Raw genomic sequence first — 13,441 nt, 5'->3', positions numbered from 1 at the left:
CTCCTCCATGTTGTGCAACAGCAAAAACACTGTGCCACTGACCAGTCCTTGCCATCAGTACAGCATGTTCAGCCCTGCATCTGATCTTCACAAACAGTTAATCATGCTTTTAGTAAGCTCTGGGGCGGCTGCTGCTACTAGTAATGGACAAATGCTAGCGGACACAGCATACATTAACTTGTTTCCAGCTATTTCCAAGTTGGAAGGCTTAATATCTTTGTCTCACATGTATTATCTCCACGCAGCTCCAAACTTCACTGCCTTATTTCCTATCATATAAACCTGCAACCACAACACATACAACAGAACTCAGTATCCCCAGTGAAGTGCTTTTCTTGGAGGATGACCCCAGTTTATTTCATCTCCCCACGTCTTCTATACTCACAAAATATGAGCAGTACAGTACTCATATTAATTCATGTCAAAGGACTGACGTAAAATAAAATGCCTCTAAGTAACACAACAGCTTTACTGTTTCAACAGTGCTTTCCCATTTGAGGTGCTCTGTATTCCCCACCTCCCAGCCATCTGACTTTCTGTTCAGCATTTAGAATACTGGATTTACCATGACAAAGTTTTAGATTGTACTATTTAGATAAGCAATTGCTTATTGATAAATTGATCTACCTTGGCTACTTAAAAGAAGCTACTACCATCAAGATCTCTCAAATCTTTTAGGATTCACTGACTTTAGAAATACTATGGCAAAAAAAGTAGGAGATAGTTCCTTCAAGACAGCCTCAGGAATCCAACTATTCAGAACAGCACTCTTTCTCCAACATGGAAAAACACCAAGGACAGCTAAAGGAGGGCAGAAACAAGCAGTTTCAAGGTAAAAGCAAAATGTTTACTGTAGTCTGGAAAAGCTGGCAGCTTAGAATTGTCAGCAGCTCAGTTTCTCCATCATGAGGAAACAAAATTTCATTAGGCTCAAAAGATACCAGGTCATTATGGGAGCAAGCTGTAACACACTCCGTGACCCCACCTGGAGGCTCTCACCCCACCCACAGTATGCTAAAGTCCCATTTGTGCAGGATTCATGACCCACATCCCTTATGGCACCAATCTGTGACCTTGGGTCAGGCTGCTGAGCAAGTCTGCACAAAGAAACGAAGGTAAAAATTGTAGGAGGCAAGACTGTTGAGATGGCAATTACTAGCAGGATCCAAGAAGGAAGGCTCCAAAATGGGGATGTTATAAAATTGTGAAAGGAAAAAGCACTGCAGGGATTAGCCTGGCTAGTTGCAAACCATAAGGTCACCAGACCAGTATCGATAGAGTTTGTGGAAGACTGGGGCCCATCCAGGATCTACAGAGCTGCAGGGGCCAATCCTTTCCCTCCTGACTGGTGCCTATCATGGTGGTGAGCATACTAATGCTTTGCCTAATGGCTCATTAAATCTCAGCTGTCTTTTGTGGGTGTTAGCAAATAAGTAATTGCTTTATGCTTTTAACCTGCATATGTTCTGCTTACAGTGTCCTTTTGCAGCTGGCTCAAGATACCTGAGGAAACTGACCCAAACACTCCACAGAAATGCTTAAGCCAAGGCTAGCTTGGCAGCAAAATCATTACAGATGATCAGCCTAGAGATAATGATCCTGATAACCATAATGTATAAGATTTTTTGCTATAAACAGTCTAAAAAGAAAAATATAGTGACAGATGCTCTATACAGAAACATATGTTTCATCCCTCTTGAAAGGTTTTTCCCATCCAGACAGAATATGATTTCTTTGGTTTATAGACAAATTAAGCTCTTGATCTGTATTGTTATTCTAGGAGTGCTCAACTCTCTCCACTGACTATAGAACCAAGACAACATGAGCTCTCTGCACCTACAGCTGTTGTCTGCAAATCCCTCATTCTATCCCTAGTTTATACAGAAAGAGCTGCAAGTCATACATAGGAGCAAGGAATAGGCTTTTCTCCCCAAACTGAGTACGATCAGCTTCAAAAACATTTTCACATTTTCACCAAGCATGTCCCCTTTTGCACTTTCACAAATAACACTCCAAAAATCCAGACAGCAGACAAGAATGGGGAAAAAAACCACCCAACATTTTTCAAGTGCTATTGTATGTTACTATTTCTGCTATTTTTCCCCTGATTTATCAGGCACAAGTGATTTGATACATCACTACTCCAATCCCACAAGACAATTCCCACATTCTCTACTTCTATAAAGAACTGGAAAGGAAATGTTAAAATAAAAGTTTTAATTAAATAGCAAAATCTAGGTGAACAGAAAGCAAACTAGTTTACACCACGTTCTGTACTACCGGTAACCACTGAATCACTTAACTGACTGCCGCACAGAAGTAATTAGAATAATGTAACACTTCTGAAAAAAATACAGAACAGTTACCTCAGGAAGTGTTTCATGGTGATGGTTTGGTTTATGTTGCTGGAGTCGTACCCTGTTGATCACCGATGACGTCTTCTTTCCAGGTGATATCAGTGCTGTAAAAATAGAATTGAGATGTATTTACTAACAGGGGAAAAAAGAAAAGTTACTTCAGTTTTCTAAATTATTTTTGAAACAAACATCTATGGAAATTCATAGCAAAGATGTTAAGGAATCTTATGTCAATAAAAACAGACTGAAAAAAACCAACATAATTTGTCCGCACTCCTCAGCCTGAGCATATACTTTGACCAGACTGTACTACCCTTGTCTCTTTTCTGAGAAGTAAAAATTTGAATAAGAGTACAGAAATAAGTGAGAAAACTTGAAGAAAAATCTAGACAGTTTCAAATACTTCTTGTGTTCTTCAAACACATGTCTGGTTCACAGCAGCTTCCAAGCAGCAGTTTGAAGAGACACTAGGCTCACTACTGTTAGAAGCCCTCTGTCCCCCAGAATTTGCAACAGTGCTTAGAGACCTTGGGTAAAAGTAGTACTTAAGCAAAGAGCTACTAGTGGGTTCTGATTTAATTCACTACAGTAGATGTCAGGTAATCAATTTTCCTGGTGACCAGCTTTATTAAATGACACGTGAGGTCCTAAAATAGATACAGTTGACCAGGTTGCCCATCTGTCCTGACATCTGGTGTCCTACAGTTAATATTCATTATGATTACCATCTAGCTCCAGTAGAGGAGAGGAACAGGAAGAAACATCATAAATATAACCCTGCCCAGGCACTGCAGACTCTCCCCAGTCACCACCCCCTTACTTCAGGTTTCTAAGATGGAGTATTCACAAACAAGTGATATTTGACTAAGAGATGTAGACTTCTCAGATTACTGTACTTCATTTCCTGCAAAAGGCAACAAAACATCTTTACTTGCTGCCAGAAAACAGGATACCACTACACACCTGCTAGTGGGACAGCTTAATCCAAGACAAAGGCAACAAGATCACACTTTCAAGCTCTATACTAGTACAAACACACACAGGCCTGAGTGAAAGCTATGCTGTTAAGAGACCATTTAAGAGCCCGGGTTGTTTTTTTTTTTTTATTATTAGCATTGCATGCAGCATGCTGAAAAGCACCTGAAGGCCTTAAATAACTAGCCTCTTTGGTCACAAAGTTATAGATCTAGAGAACCTCAAATCTATTTTCTTTCACAGGGCCTATCAACACTGAAGAGATAAAAACCTTCTCACCCTACCGTGTTCTCATATTCTTTCCCTTTTGTAACTTGTGAGTTTTATATCATGCTGTTGCCTGCTGACAGGAACAGAACAAGTTTAGAAAAATGCAGCTATCTTGTTGGATTACATCACATACATCTTGCTAAAAATACATAATCCCCGAACAGTGGAAGCTTCATTCATTTATATTGTTTTTGACTGGCTGAATCATGTTACTGTCCCCTGAATACAGCTGTAATTGGTGCTGACTGCAGTGACGCCTGCTTGCAAGGGCAGAGAGATGCTAATATCCAACTCCGGTTCATTAATGAACTGGAGTAGGCAGGCTCCTAACGCTTCCTGCTGCAGCCTTTGATAGGTCTTCAGTGACAGCAAACATAGGAGATGGGCAAAAACTGGAGGGGATGTAACCTGCTCCCATTTCTCCAGTCTAATAATTTGCTGTTCTAAAGATACAGTTTGTGAAAGATTCTCACAGCCGAGTCTCAGCTTTTTAGCATCAATTTGAGCAAAGGAAGCTTCACCACAGTATTTGACCTGTAAGGGCAACAGTGTAAAGAATACACCAGAAGTGCCAGGAGCTGTCAAATCAACCTCCTCTGAAAGTATGTGCCAGCCCCAGCCTCTGAGGTCAGCTCCTTGATTCTGATCAAGGCTTTTGCTGAAAATGATGCTGCTTTTTTACTACTGCTTTAAAGAGAAGAGAAATTCCACTTGCCTGAACTCCAGAACTGGCTTACCCAAATGTGGCATGGTAGGAGCTTCAAGATACTTGCCCTTCAAGAACAGCTACCAGCTATAGCCAATTATAAATTTGTTTTGAATACTCATTAAAAATTAGACTGTTTAAACCCCTGTATTTTAAGAAGTCAACATTGCTGTTCATAAACCCTTGCCTTCTACCCAGAAAGATAAACTCAAAGGAACGTCATTGGTTACACAGAAAAAAACATAACTAAGTGACACCACAAGCATGACAAGTGGTTAAAAGTGCCAATTTTGAATCTCTTTATGAGCACACCCTTGGAATTACAAGAATAATTCTCCTTGCTTTCTCCCTTTTAATTGAAAGGGGGCAGGGTGGGGAAGTCACCAAAGAAACTTTACAGCTGAAGTCCTGATGCCACAGAAGGCAACATCAAAGTTCTCCAGCTTAGAGAGGAACAGTTCACCCTGCAGGCTTCAACAGCGAGTCCCAAAGCACAGGCCCAGACAATAACCAGGTCCACAGAAAGTCTATGGCCTCAAAAGCAGTTTCCTCCACTGGAACACAAAACAATCAAATTCCACCTGACTCTACCAAGAAGATTTCAAGGCCTAGAGGCAAGACTTCCAGCACAAACAAAAGCACAGAAAGCCTATGCTGCTGTCTTCGTTCGTAAGGTAAAAAGTTTAATGTCTGGCAGACAGGCTTTGTAAACGCTGTCATCTGCTAAGTACAGGGATAGAAACTGATGCCATGCTCTGCAATTCTTGCAATAATTCACTTACGAGGACACACACACGACAAAGTTATTGACATCTAGGCTAGATTGGGAAGCCAAATCAGAAGGTGAGAGTTTACGGTCATCTTCAAACAAGTAGGACTGGCAGGCAGCATTCCCCCATTTCCATATACCTCTACTGAATTCCTCCAGGGGAAATCAGTAAAGATTTTCTGTGAAGAAAACAGCCTTTAAACTCTTCAAAAAGACTGTTACCACAATTCACAGCTAAATTCAACTATGCATAAACCTGTAGAGCCACAAGACCTAATTTCTGCCAATCTCTTTTGCTCTCAAAATAGATTTAAATGAAAAAAAGAAATAAAATTCCATACAAAATAAATGAGTACTCTATCTTCCAGTAAAGTTGTTACAGCATCTCAGTGAACAAGAGCAGCTATATAGCTTTGGATTGCATGAACACCACTTCAGAGTTTGCCCAAAACGTTTCAGTCAATTGCCATTACATGTGCTGAGAAAAAGAAAAAAAAAAAAGCATTTGTGGCTAGGGAGAGGGACTTGACCGCTTGTCTTCTTAAGGAAAGAGTTTCCTTAGCAAGTTGGACATCTGCAGATCAGGAAGGCTTTAAGGTCCACTTGCAGGAAAAGAACACACATATGTGAGTTTTCTACAAGTGATAGATAATCAGGGTAACGAATGTTTGTAAGCTTTTTGAAAGAGCAAGCACAACAAGTACACAATTTAGCTGAGAAGCTGACAGCAGTTATGGACTTGGGGAGACTGAAATACAAGTTTCTGAAGACTCAACTTCCTGCGCTTCTGTCGGAAAATACTAGACTCTTAGCAGGACACTCAGAGCCAGCAGGTATCCAGTGGGGACCAGCCTGTTGGCCACAGCACCCACCCACCACTGAGGAGCCCGAGTTTGTGCTTTTACATAGTTTCACTAATGTGAACTTGCAGCTGTGTTTTTCTGCAGACTAAGAAAATGCTTCAGCTTTAAGCTATACACATTCACGTTTTCTCAACAAGAAACCTGCAAGAAAACTTCCCCTCTTCTCCTTTTGTCAGCAGCTTTTCAGCCCTTTCTGATTTTAAGTCATGCAGTTGGAGCAAGCCTAAAGACAAGTAGGTTTGACCTTGTTAGCCATCCTTCATTAATTCCCTAGAAGTAGCTTAAGCCAACAACACAGTTCCACTACTGAAAACCCCTTGGCCTTATGTAAAAAGTTTGCTCTTTGGCATGAAACAACTCATGTTCTAAGGCTCCAAGACTGAGGGTGACAGAGCAAGGATGAGATTTGGATCTCCCATACACTCAAGTTTCTCAGCTTGCAGGATTTTATCCTACACCACACCACTTCCACAAATCAACCTCCTCCTCCCTCCAACACCACACCCACATACCCATTCACTGCCAATTGTTTCATCCAGTTTATCTTCAACTAGACAGGAGTTTCCCTTCCTAAAACTAGCTCCAGCTTTTCTTGGAAGAGAAGCAGTACTACTATTATCACATAGAACAGCAAAACCATGCAAGATCTGTCTCAAAACAGAAATGAAGCTTTCCCTAAATAAACAAATGTTAACTATTTCAATTCCTGTGACTCTATGATCCTTTACATAGTATAGCAAAACATGCATCAATGTGAAAGGTGAACAATTGCTGGAGGCTAAAAGAAGTCAAGAGTAAGCCTTAAAAGTCGCCTCTATCTGAAACAGAGGGTTTGCTTTGTTTGTCTTCAAGAGACCTGCAGATACACCTGAGTGAAAAAGTTGTGTTATTTAATAGAAATCACGATATTTGCAGAGTAAAATATAAAACCAAACTAGTTTTCTTCCCAATGTTTGTCTTGTAAGCTAATGGCTCACCTGGCATGTTGTAAACATTTTAGAAGGTTTGTATTCTAATTATAAAGAAAAAGTAGCTATGCTGAAGAGGCAAAATCAGAACCATTAAGATGAGCAGGCTGAATATAAGACTTTGTTTAGGTGGATCATTAGATGACAGTTCATCCAAACTTTCCTCCTCACAAAAAAATAAAAAAAGGACGTATGTTTGAAATAGCAGGCAGTAATTGCAACAGTCATCATGAGTGCGGGGGGGGATAATTCATTTATTTTTAGGTTTAGTTGTTTTACTTTCAGAGTAGGTGCTTTTGAGCTGAATGCCACTACCACGATAAAATTGATTTCAGATTGCAACTTTTCAGTAGCATCCTGGGTTGCCACTTCTTATCCCTCATTCACCTCAAAAGCCTACGTGTACTTATTTGTGAGGGACAAAAATCTGAGCCTTATATCATCAGAAGTGTTTTGCTACCCTACGTTCTTTTATTTTTTTTTTTTTTTTTTGCTGATGGGAATATTGATGCTTCTCTATCCTGAACACTAATCTGCAATAACTAGAATTAGAAGGGGGAAGAATAGCTGATACACATTATGAAATGTCCCTTGAGGTCCTGGTGGATAGCAAGCTGGCTGCAAGCTGGTGGTATGCAAAGACAGACAACAGCACCCCAGGCTGTGTGAACACAAGCAGAGCCAATAAGTAGATTGAAGGAAGGGATTATCTTCCTCTGCCCAGCACTCTTTGGACCACATTTACACACTCTTTAGTTTGGGCCCAAGCAATACACAAAAGACACCAATAAACCGTAGAGAGTTAATCAAAGGCCACAGGTGATGAGGGAGAGGCTAGGGGAGACAGGCTTGTTCAGCTCAGGGCAGAGACAGCTTTGGGAGACCTAGCAGCACTTCCAGAGCCTAGAGGGAGGACATTGAGAAGTCTTTGATGGACTCTTCATAGCGGTACAGGGCAGGAAGGTGAAAAACAACATGCATAAACTTAAACAGAAGAGGTTCAGCCTAGATGGGGAAAAATTTTTCCCCCCCAAGAGGAAAGTCAGGCAGTGGCACAGGTTGTCCAGACAGATTATGCAGACTCCATCCTTTGAGGTTTCAAGCCCCAAATGAATGAAGCCCTGAGAAACCTGACCTCAGATCTGACCCTGCTGTGAGGTTGGGGTGAAGACCTTCTGAGGTCCCTTCCAGCCTTTGATTCTCTTCCCCATAAGAGTGACTGTGGGGGAAGCAATCTCAGATACCCCGAGTTATACTCAGACTACTCTATATAACATACAGGGAGCTCAAGTCCTTGCTATTTTATTAGTTTAAGAGCTACCAACCTCTCACTATGATCCTCTCTAATTTGTAATATTTTCCATGAAACAAGCTTAGCCTGAGGATGGAACAAGATTACTCCCTCCACCTCATCTCTCCTGACCACTCCATTTGACCATAAACAAGTCATTTTAAGCGACCTAAAAATCAAGAATAAGAGTGCACAAGAGTCCTGCCAGTATCAATATAACACACAAAACCCCCAAATACACATAAAACCCCAACAACTCCAGGACCTCAGTTTGGTGAAGCCACACATTCTCAGCAAGTCTTGTTTATCAAGCTATCCCACAGAACAGACATATACTTACTTGCACCTTCCAACTTGCATTCATGCCCAAAGCTGGAATAAAAGTAACTTCAAAACATATTGAAAAACACAGTAAAAACAGAGAATCTTTGACCATCTCAATTACAACATAGTTGCTTAAGTTCTTTGAATGTTATAGGAAGAACAGTGCATAGACCTCTCCAACTCAGAACACATCCTTGGGAAAAGGCTCTCAGGAACAGATTGCTTCAAACCTCAGTTCCATGGAGTTCAAAAGCACTCTGCATGGCTCAGAAGCAGTTGTGCCTGACACCAACAGGTACAGCCCCTGGAAGGACCCACCTCAAAGATCAACAGCGGGTGCTTGTTTTTGTGAGCTCAGTTTCCTGTCTCAGTACAGAAAGGTATTTTCGTTTCCATGTGCCCAAGACAAGGCTATATTAAATTTTAAGCATTCTTTAGAAGAAAGTCTTGGAACAAAATGTCACACTTGATTGATGAAGCTAATAAGCAAGACCTGACTTCAGTCACACTGTCACAGGTAATAAGATTTTTCTCCCCTCTCCTAATCTCCATCACATTGACATTTTAGGTTTCTCTGTCTCACTAGGGGAGTGAGGGAAAGGCTAGGTATGAAGTCAAAAATCATCGAATTTTAGTCCTGTCTAAAAAAGCCTGTGAGCATGAGCACATACAACACAATTAAGCAATACAGAGAAAGAGCCCTGAATAAAAGTTTAAAATCACAACAGAGCTGGGGGAGTGGGAAAGCACAAAAAAACCCTTTCTTCCAAGCCACAGAACAGTGCTTTGAAAGTGTCTAATTCTGTAGTCCTAACTTAGCGCTTCACTTCAGTCCATTACTGCCCCTTTAAAGTGGTAAACAGCATCACAGACAAGACAGAAACAAGCAAGCATCAAGAGGATCTTACAAAACCTGTAAGACAGTCACATAGGACTGCATTTTGGTTTAAGAGACCTTAACTCATTAAGTCTCACATGCCAAATTACCTCTAACACCATCCAGTTCAGCCTACACGCTGCAACTCCTCAGTAGATTTTTGTTGAGCCGTAACCCAGTTTGATGAAGAAAACATCAAACCAAAACTCAGCATTGTAGAAACATTTCCACGGTTTATTCCTGATCTCTGCCCTTTAAAAGAAAAAGGCTATGGTTATGTACCTGTTTGAAGCAAGATAAATCCCAGAAATTCAACAAAGGAAATGTATACGTACGTAACACATACAGGCATATTTTGCATGTAGAACTGTAGCTATAATCTACTTTTACCAATTTCTATCAGCTCTGCTCTACTACAATGTTGAAAGATGTTGAGGACAAAATTATATGAAGTCACGTCAGGTCACTGGTGAAGACTTCACTGGGTACATTCTATTTCTAATACTAAATACAAAGTTAAAAAGAAGAGGAAGCTCTCCACACCCCAGAGTACTGTGAACTTCTAGAAATGTAATCAGATGCTTAACTTGAACAGGAATTAAACTATTCAAGTACTGTCTCTGTCTATGTTTCCATCCTTAATAAGCTTACTTTTCTTATTGAGGAAAGTGTATTTTATCCAGAAAAGACCCAAGTAGATGATACCTCAGCTGAAACTGAAGTCTCATTTTTGAAAAAAGCCTTCAACCCACAGCAGCTTCCCTCCAACCACTTGATGCATTATAAAAAAGCGTAATTTTTAGCCACTTCTCATGAACTTTCGCTTGACCACTGATGAATACACCCAAGAGAACAGCATCACCATCTGGGCAGCTCATGTGTTCTACATGGTTTGTGGTGCAATGTTTCTGGCCTACTTGACCTGTTTCCAGATACACTACACAACAGCTTGTAGCGCAAGGAAGTCTGTTCTAAATGAAACATCACACTTGGTAGCAACATTCCTTCAGGTTTAGAATAAATCCTATAAGACTGGATGCATAAAATCCAAAGATACTGCCTGGTTAGCTCCCAGACTTAATGCTCCACAGAAGCTCCATAGAAAAAAACCCAAAATTACTCTTTCCAAAAGTGAACGACTGAAACTGTTTGTTTTGTCTTCCCTTCTTAGTTTCCATCTCATCACCTAGATGATAGGAGGTTATAAGAGAAAAGGCAAAGATGAAGTATTAACTTGTCACCAAAATTAACTGAAGTCTAGATTTGCTTTAGAGCCCTACCAATTCCTGACATGCAGCAGTTTGCAAGGGAGGAACATCATCCTAACAATGGGTCACAGAGACCTGCAGTCTCAATAGAATTACAACAGAGATGCTTGCTCTTTCTTTTCCACTGCCTTTCCAACATCTTTTATATTTGCTTGGACCACACAGAGTTAATTCAGCTGTCAGATCAATACAACCTCACGCTGAGCAACAGCCTGAAAGCATGTAGAACTAAAGACTTTCATATTTTTTTTGTTAACTGACAAAAAAAAATAATTAAGGACACTAGAGGTGTCAAGACAAAGGCCAAACAAAGCTTTCAAGCTAGAGGAGCATAAAACAATTTATTTACCCAGGAACTTGGTGAAGATTAGACACCATTCATACTGATCTAACAGAAAATTGCTCCATGTGTTGCCTAGTTTTCCTGTCACTGCATCCAGATTACTTTGGCATGCAATCAACAACTTTTCCACAGAGCTCTCTGAGCTAGACAAGCAAGAGTGGGATACATGAGAGCTTCTGTATGTCCTTCTGTAATTTTACAGACATGCTCTTCCCCTAAGACAGGACTCAAGGACAAGGGCCTCCCATGCAGTAAGCCAGTCAGATAGTGTCGTGAAGTTCCACATTTGAGAAACTGTAAGCATCCTATAGAAAGCGTTATGCACCAGCTGTTAGCTGCCTGCAGTCCTGCAGTCTGCTGAGGGACCACAATAAATGAGCAACATACTTAATCTGCAGAGAAGAGGACTAAAAATCCCACTGCAGATTTTTTGCAAACCTCATGGCCTACTATTTTATCTCCTGCTTGCTGCTCAGCGAGATGCTCTGCATCCCAAGAGGCAGGAAACCAGGACAGCTCCAAGTACATGACCTTGCTGGAAGCTCTGGTTATGCACTTGCTTCCCAGAAGAATCTGCACAGGGTAGGTTGCTCTGATTTTACCAATGTCTGGGGTGAGGAGAAGTGGAAGAAATAATCTATTTGCTCATGGAAGCAAAAGTTTCCTTAAGTTTCTGCAATAAATATTGCAAACTCCATGCTTTGGTTGAAACAGGTTTAAGCCCTTCTTTAGGGAAATGTTTTGAACAGCAAGATGGTTAAAAAAATAAATATCGCTTTAGGGGTATCTTCCCAAAGCTGTTGTTCAGACAGGCCTATACACCAGCAGCTACCAGTAGACTCTTCAACTTGGAAGTCACAGGCATCTTATCAAATTTTAGCTTCCATTAAGAAGAGTTGTGAACAACTGTAAAAGTGACTGTATTAAGATTCACTTCACACTTTTGTAGCTTAAGCTAACTCCAAGCAGCACCAAAATCTAGCACTGCTTCTGTAAGTAGTGGAGAAAGCAAGCTAGGATAGAGCTTGGTGACAGGGACATCCATAGCAAGGAGGGATGCAGCAACACAAACACCCCTCTAACAGGATGAAGCGAAAGGAGAAGGTGATGAAGATCTACAAAAGGTAAAAAAGGAAAGAATGTTTTGAAGGGCAAACAAGTTATACCAGCTAGTAAGCAAGACTTATGAAATACACTTTCAGGCATGGTCCAGGAACCATCCTTATGGGGTGATTGCACAAGATGCCCTTTCTCAACCAAGTAGGAGAAGTCAGTGGCAAGGGAAATGTGAGGTGCCATGGTGCTCTCCTTCCCTCTGCCACTTCCTGCTCAGTCCTACCAGGTGTTTGCTTTCTTTTAGGTGCCCAGTTTCAGACAAAAAAAGCATGCTGGCAAAGATTTGATAGCAGAAAACTGGAAAGAGGGGAAAAGACAATATGGGAAGAGATGAGAAAGAAGAGACATGAAGACCATTAGAAACTGTTCCTGACACACCATTACCAAGCAGGGAGAAGAACAAAGCAAAGCAAGAAAGAATACAAACTAGGACAGGATGATTGACAGCATTGCCGTAACACACTTATTCCTAATGTAATGCAACACTGAAAGTCTTCCTTCAGCTTCTCTTTCTGCTTAGAATAGTGGGGCATACATTTTTTATGGTCCTACCCTTTACCTCATAAGTGTAAAGTGATAGTTAAAAAAAATATTTATAAAAGAAGATAAATAAAACAAGTTTCCAGAACACTTGCATCAGATACACCCATAATAAATCACTAATATGAACTGTTCTCATCCTTGAGATAGTAACCTGATGTGCAGACCAAAACTTTCTCCAGGTTCAGTGGGCTGGCTGTTTTCAGTGGTGGATTTTTGGCTTTGGTTTTTTTTGGCGATTTTTTTTTTTTATTTGGTTGGTTGGTTGTTTCTTGAACTGAATGGTGACCACAATCTTTCTCCCATCTTTCACACTTTAGATCTAGTCCTGAATTGCTTGGTTTGTGTATGATGTTAGCTGATGCTCAAGATGCACAAGAGCACTCCCTTGCTCATGCTGCACCACTCAATTTCCACCGCTGGAAGAAAAAGTACCCCCCAGAATTTCAAATAATCCCTACAACAGAATAAATAAAGGAGAGTTAGGAATAAAAGCCACTCCAGCTAAAACAGTCTATAGTATTAAAAAAACAAACAACACTGCTGAAACACTTTTCCCTTCCAAAAGGAAACCTCAATCCAGCAGTTCTAGGGCATCTTGTTCACATAGGTGCCTAAAGACTCCAAAGATTATGTATAAAACCAACAAGCCCTGACCCAAAACACCATAGGTTGTCAGATCAGACAAGACTCAAGGAAGAACAAGACTATCTCAGATCCTTGGAGATATTGTTGTGGTCCCCCACCAAATAGTTGTGGTAGATTGCACGGCCT

General features: G+C 40.7%; 1 protein-coding gene across 10 annotated transcripts in view; it reads right to left on the bottom strand.

Annotated features, from left to right (window-relative positions):
• Positions 1-13,441, bottom strand: part of ELMOD1 (ELMO domain containing 1) — a 64,940-nt gene that overhangs the window by 35,322 nt on the left and 16,177 nt on the right. For 9 of the 10 annotated variants that reach the window (XM_037375880.1, XM_037375875.1, XM_037375877.1 and 6 more), the window contains one exon: positions 2,367-2,461. Coding sequence is in view for 7 of the 10 variants with exons in the window: in XM_037375875.1 (XP_037231772.1) it covers positions 2,367-2,383 (17 nt within the window). In the remaining 3 variants the exon portion in view is untranslated. Of the gene's footprint in view, positions 1-2,366; positions 2,462-9,510; positions 9,532-13,441 lie in introns of those variants that run through there. The other variant, XM_037375879.1, reaches the window with a different exon arrangement.

Source organism: Falco rusticolus, chromosome 2, assembly GCF_015220075.1.
Source record: "Falco rusticolus isolate bFalRus1 chromosome 2, bFalRus1.pri, whole genome shotgun sequence".
Lineage (NCBI taxonomy): Eukaryota > Metazoa > Chordata > Aves > Falconiformes > Falconidae > Falco > Falco rusticolus.
Note: the sequence above shows the minus strand (reverse complement) of the source record. Positions and strands in the feature narration are given on the sequence as shown.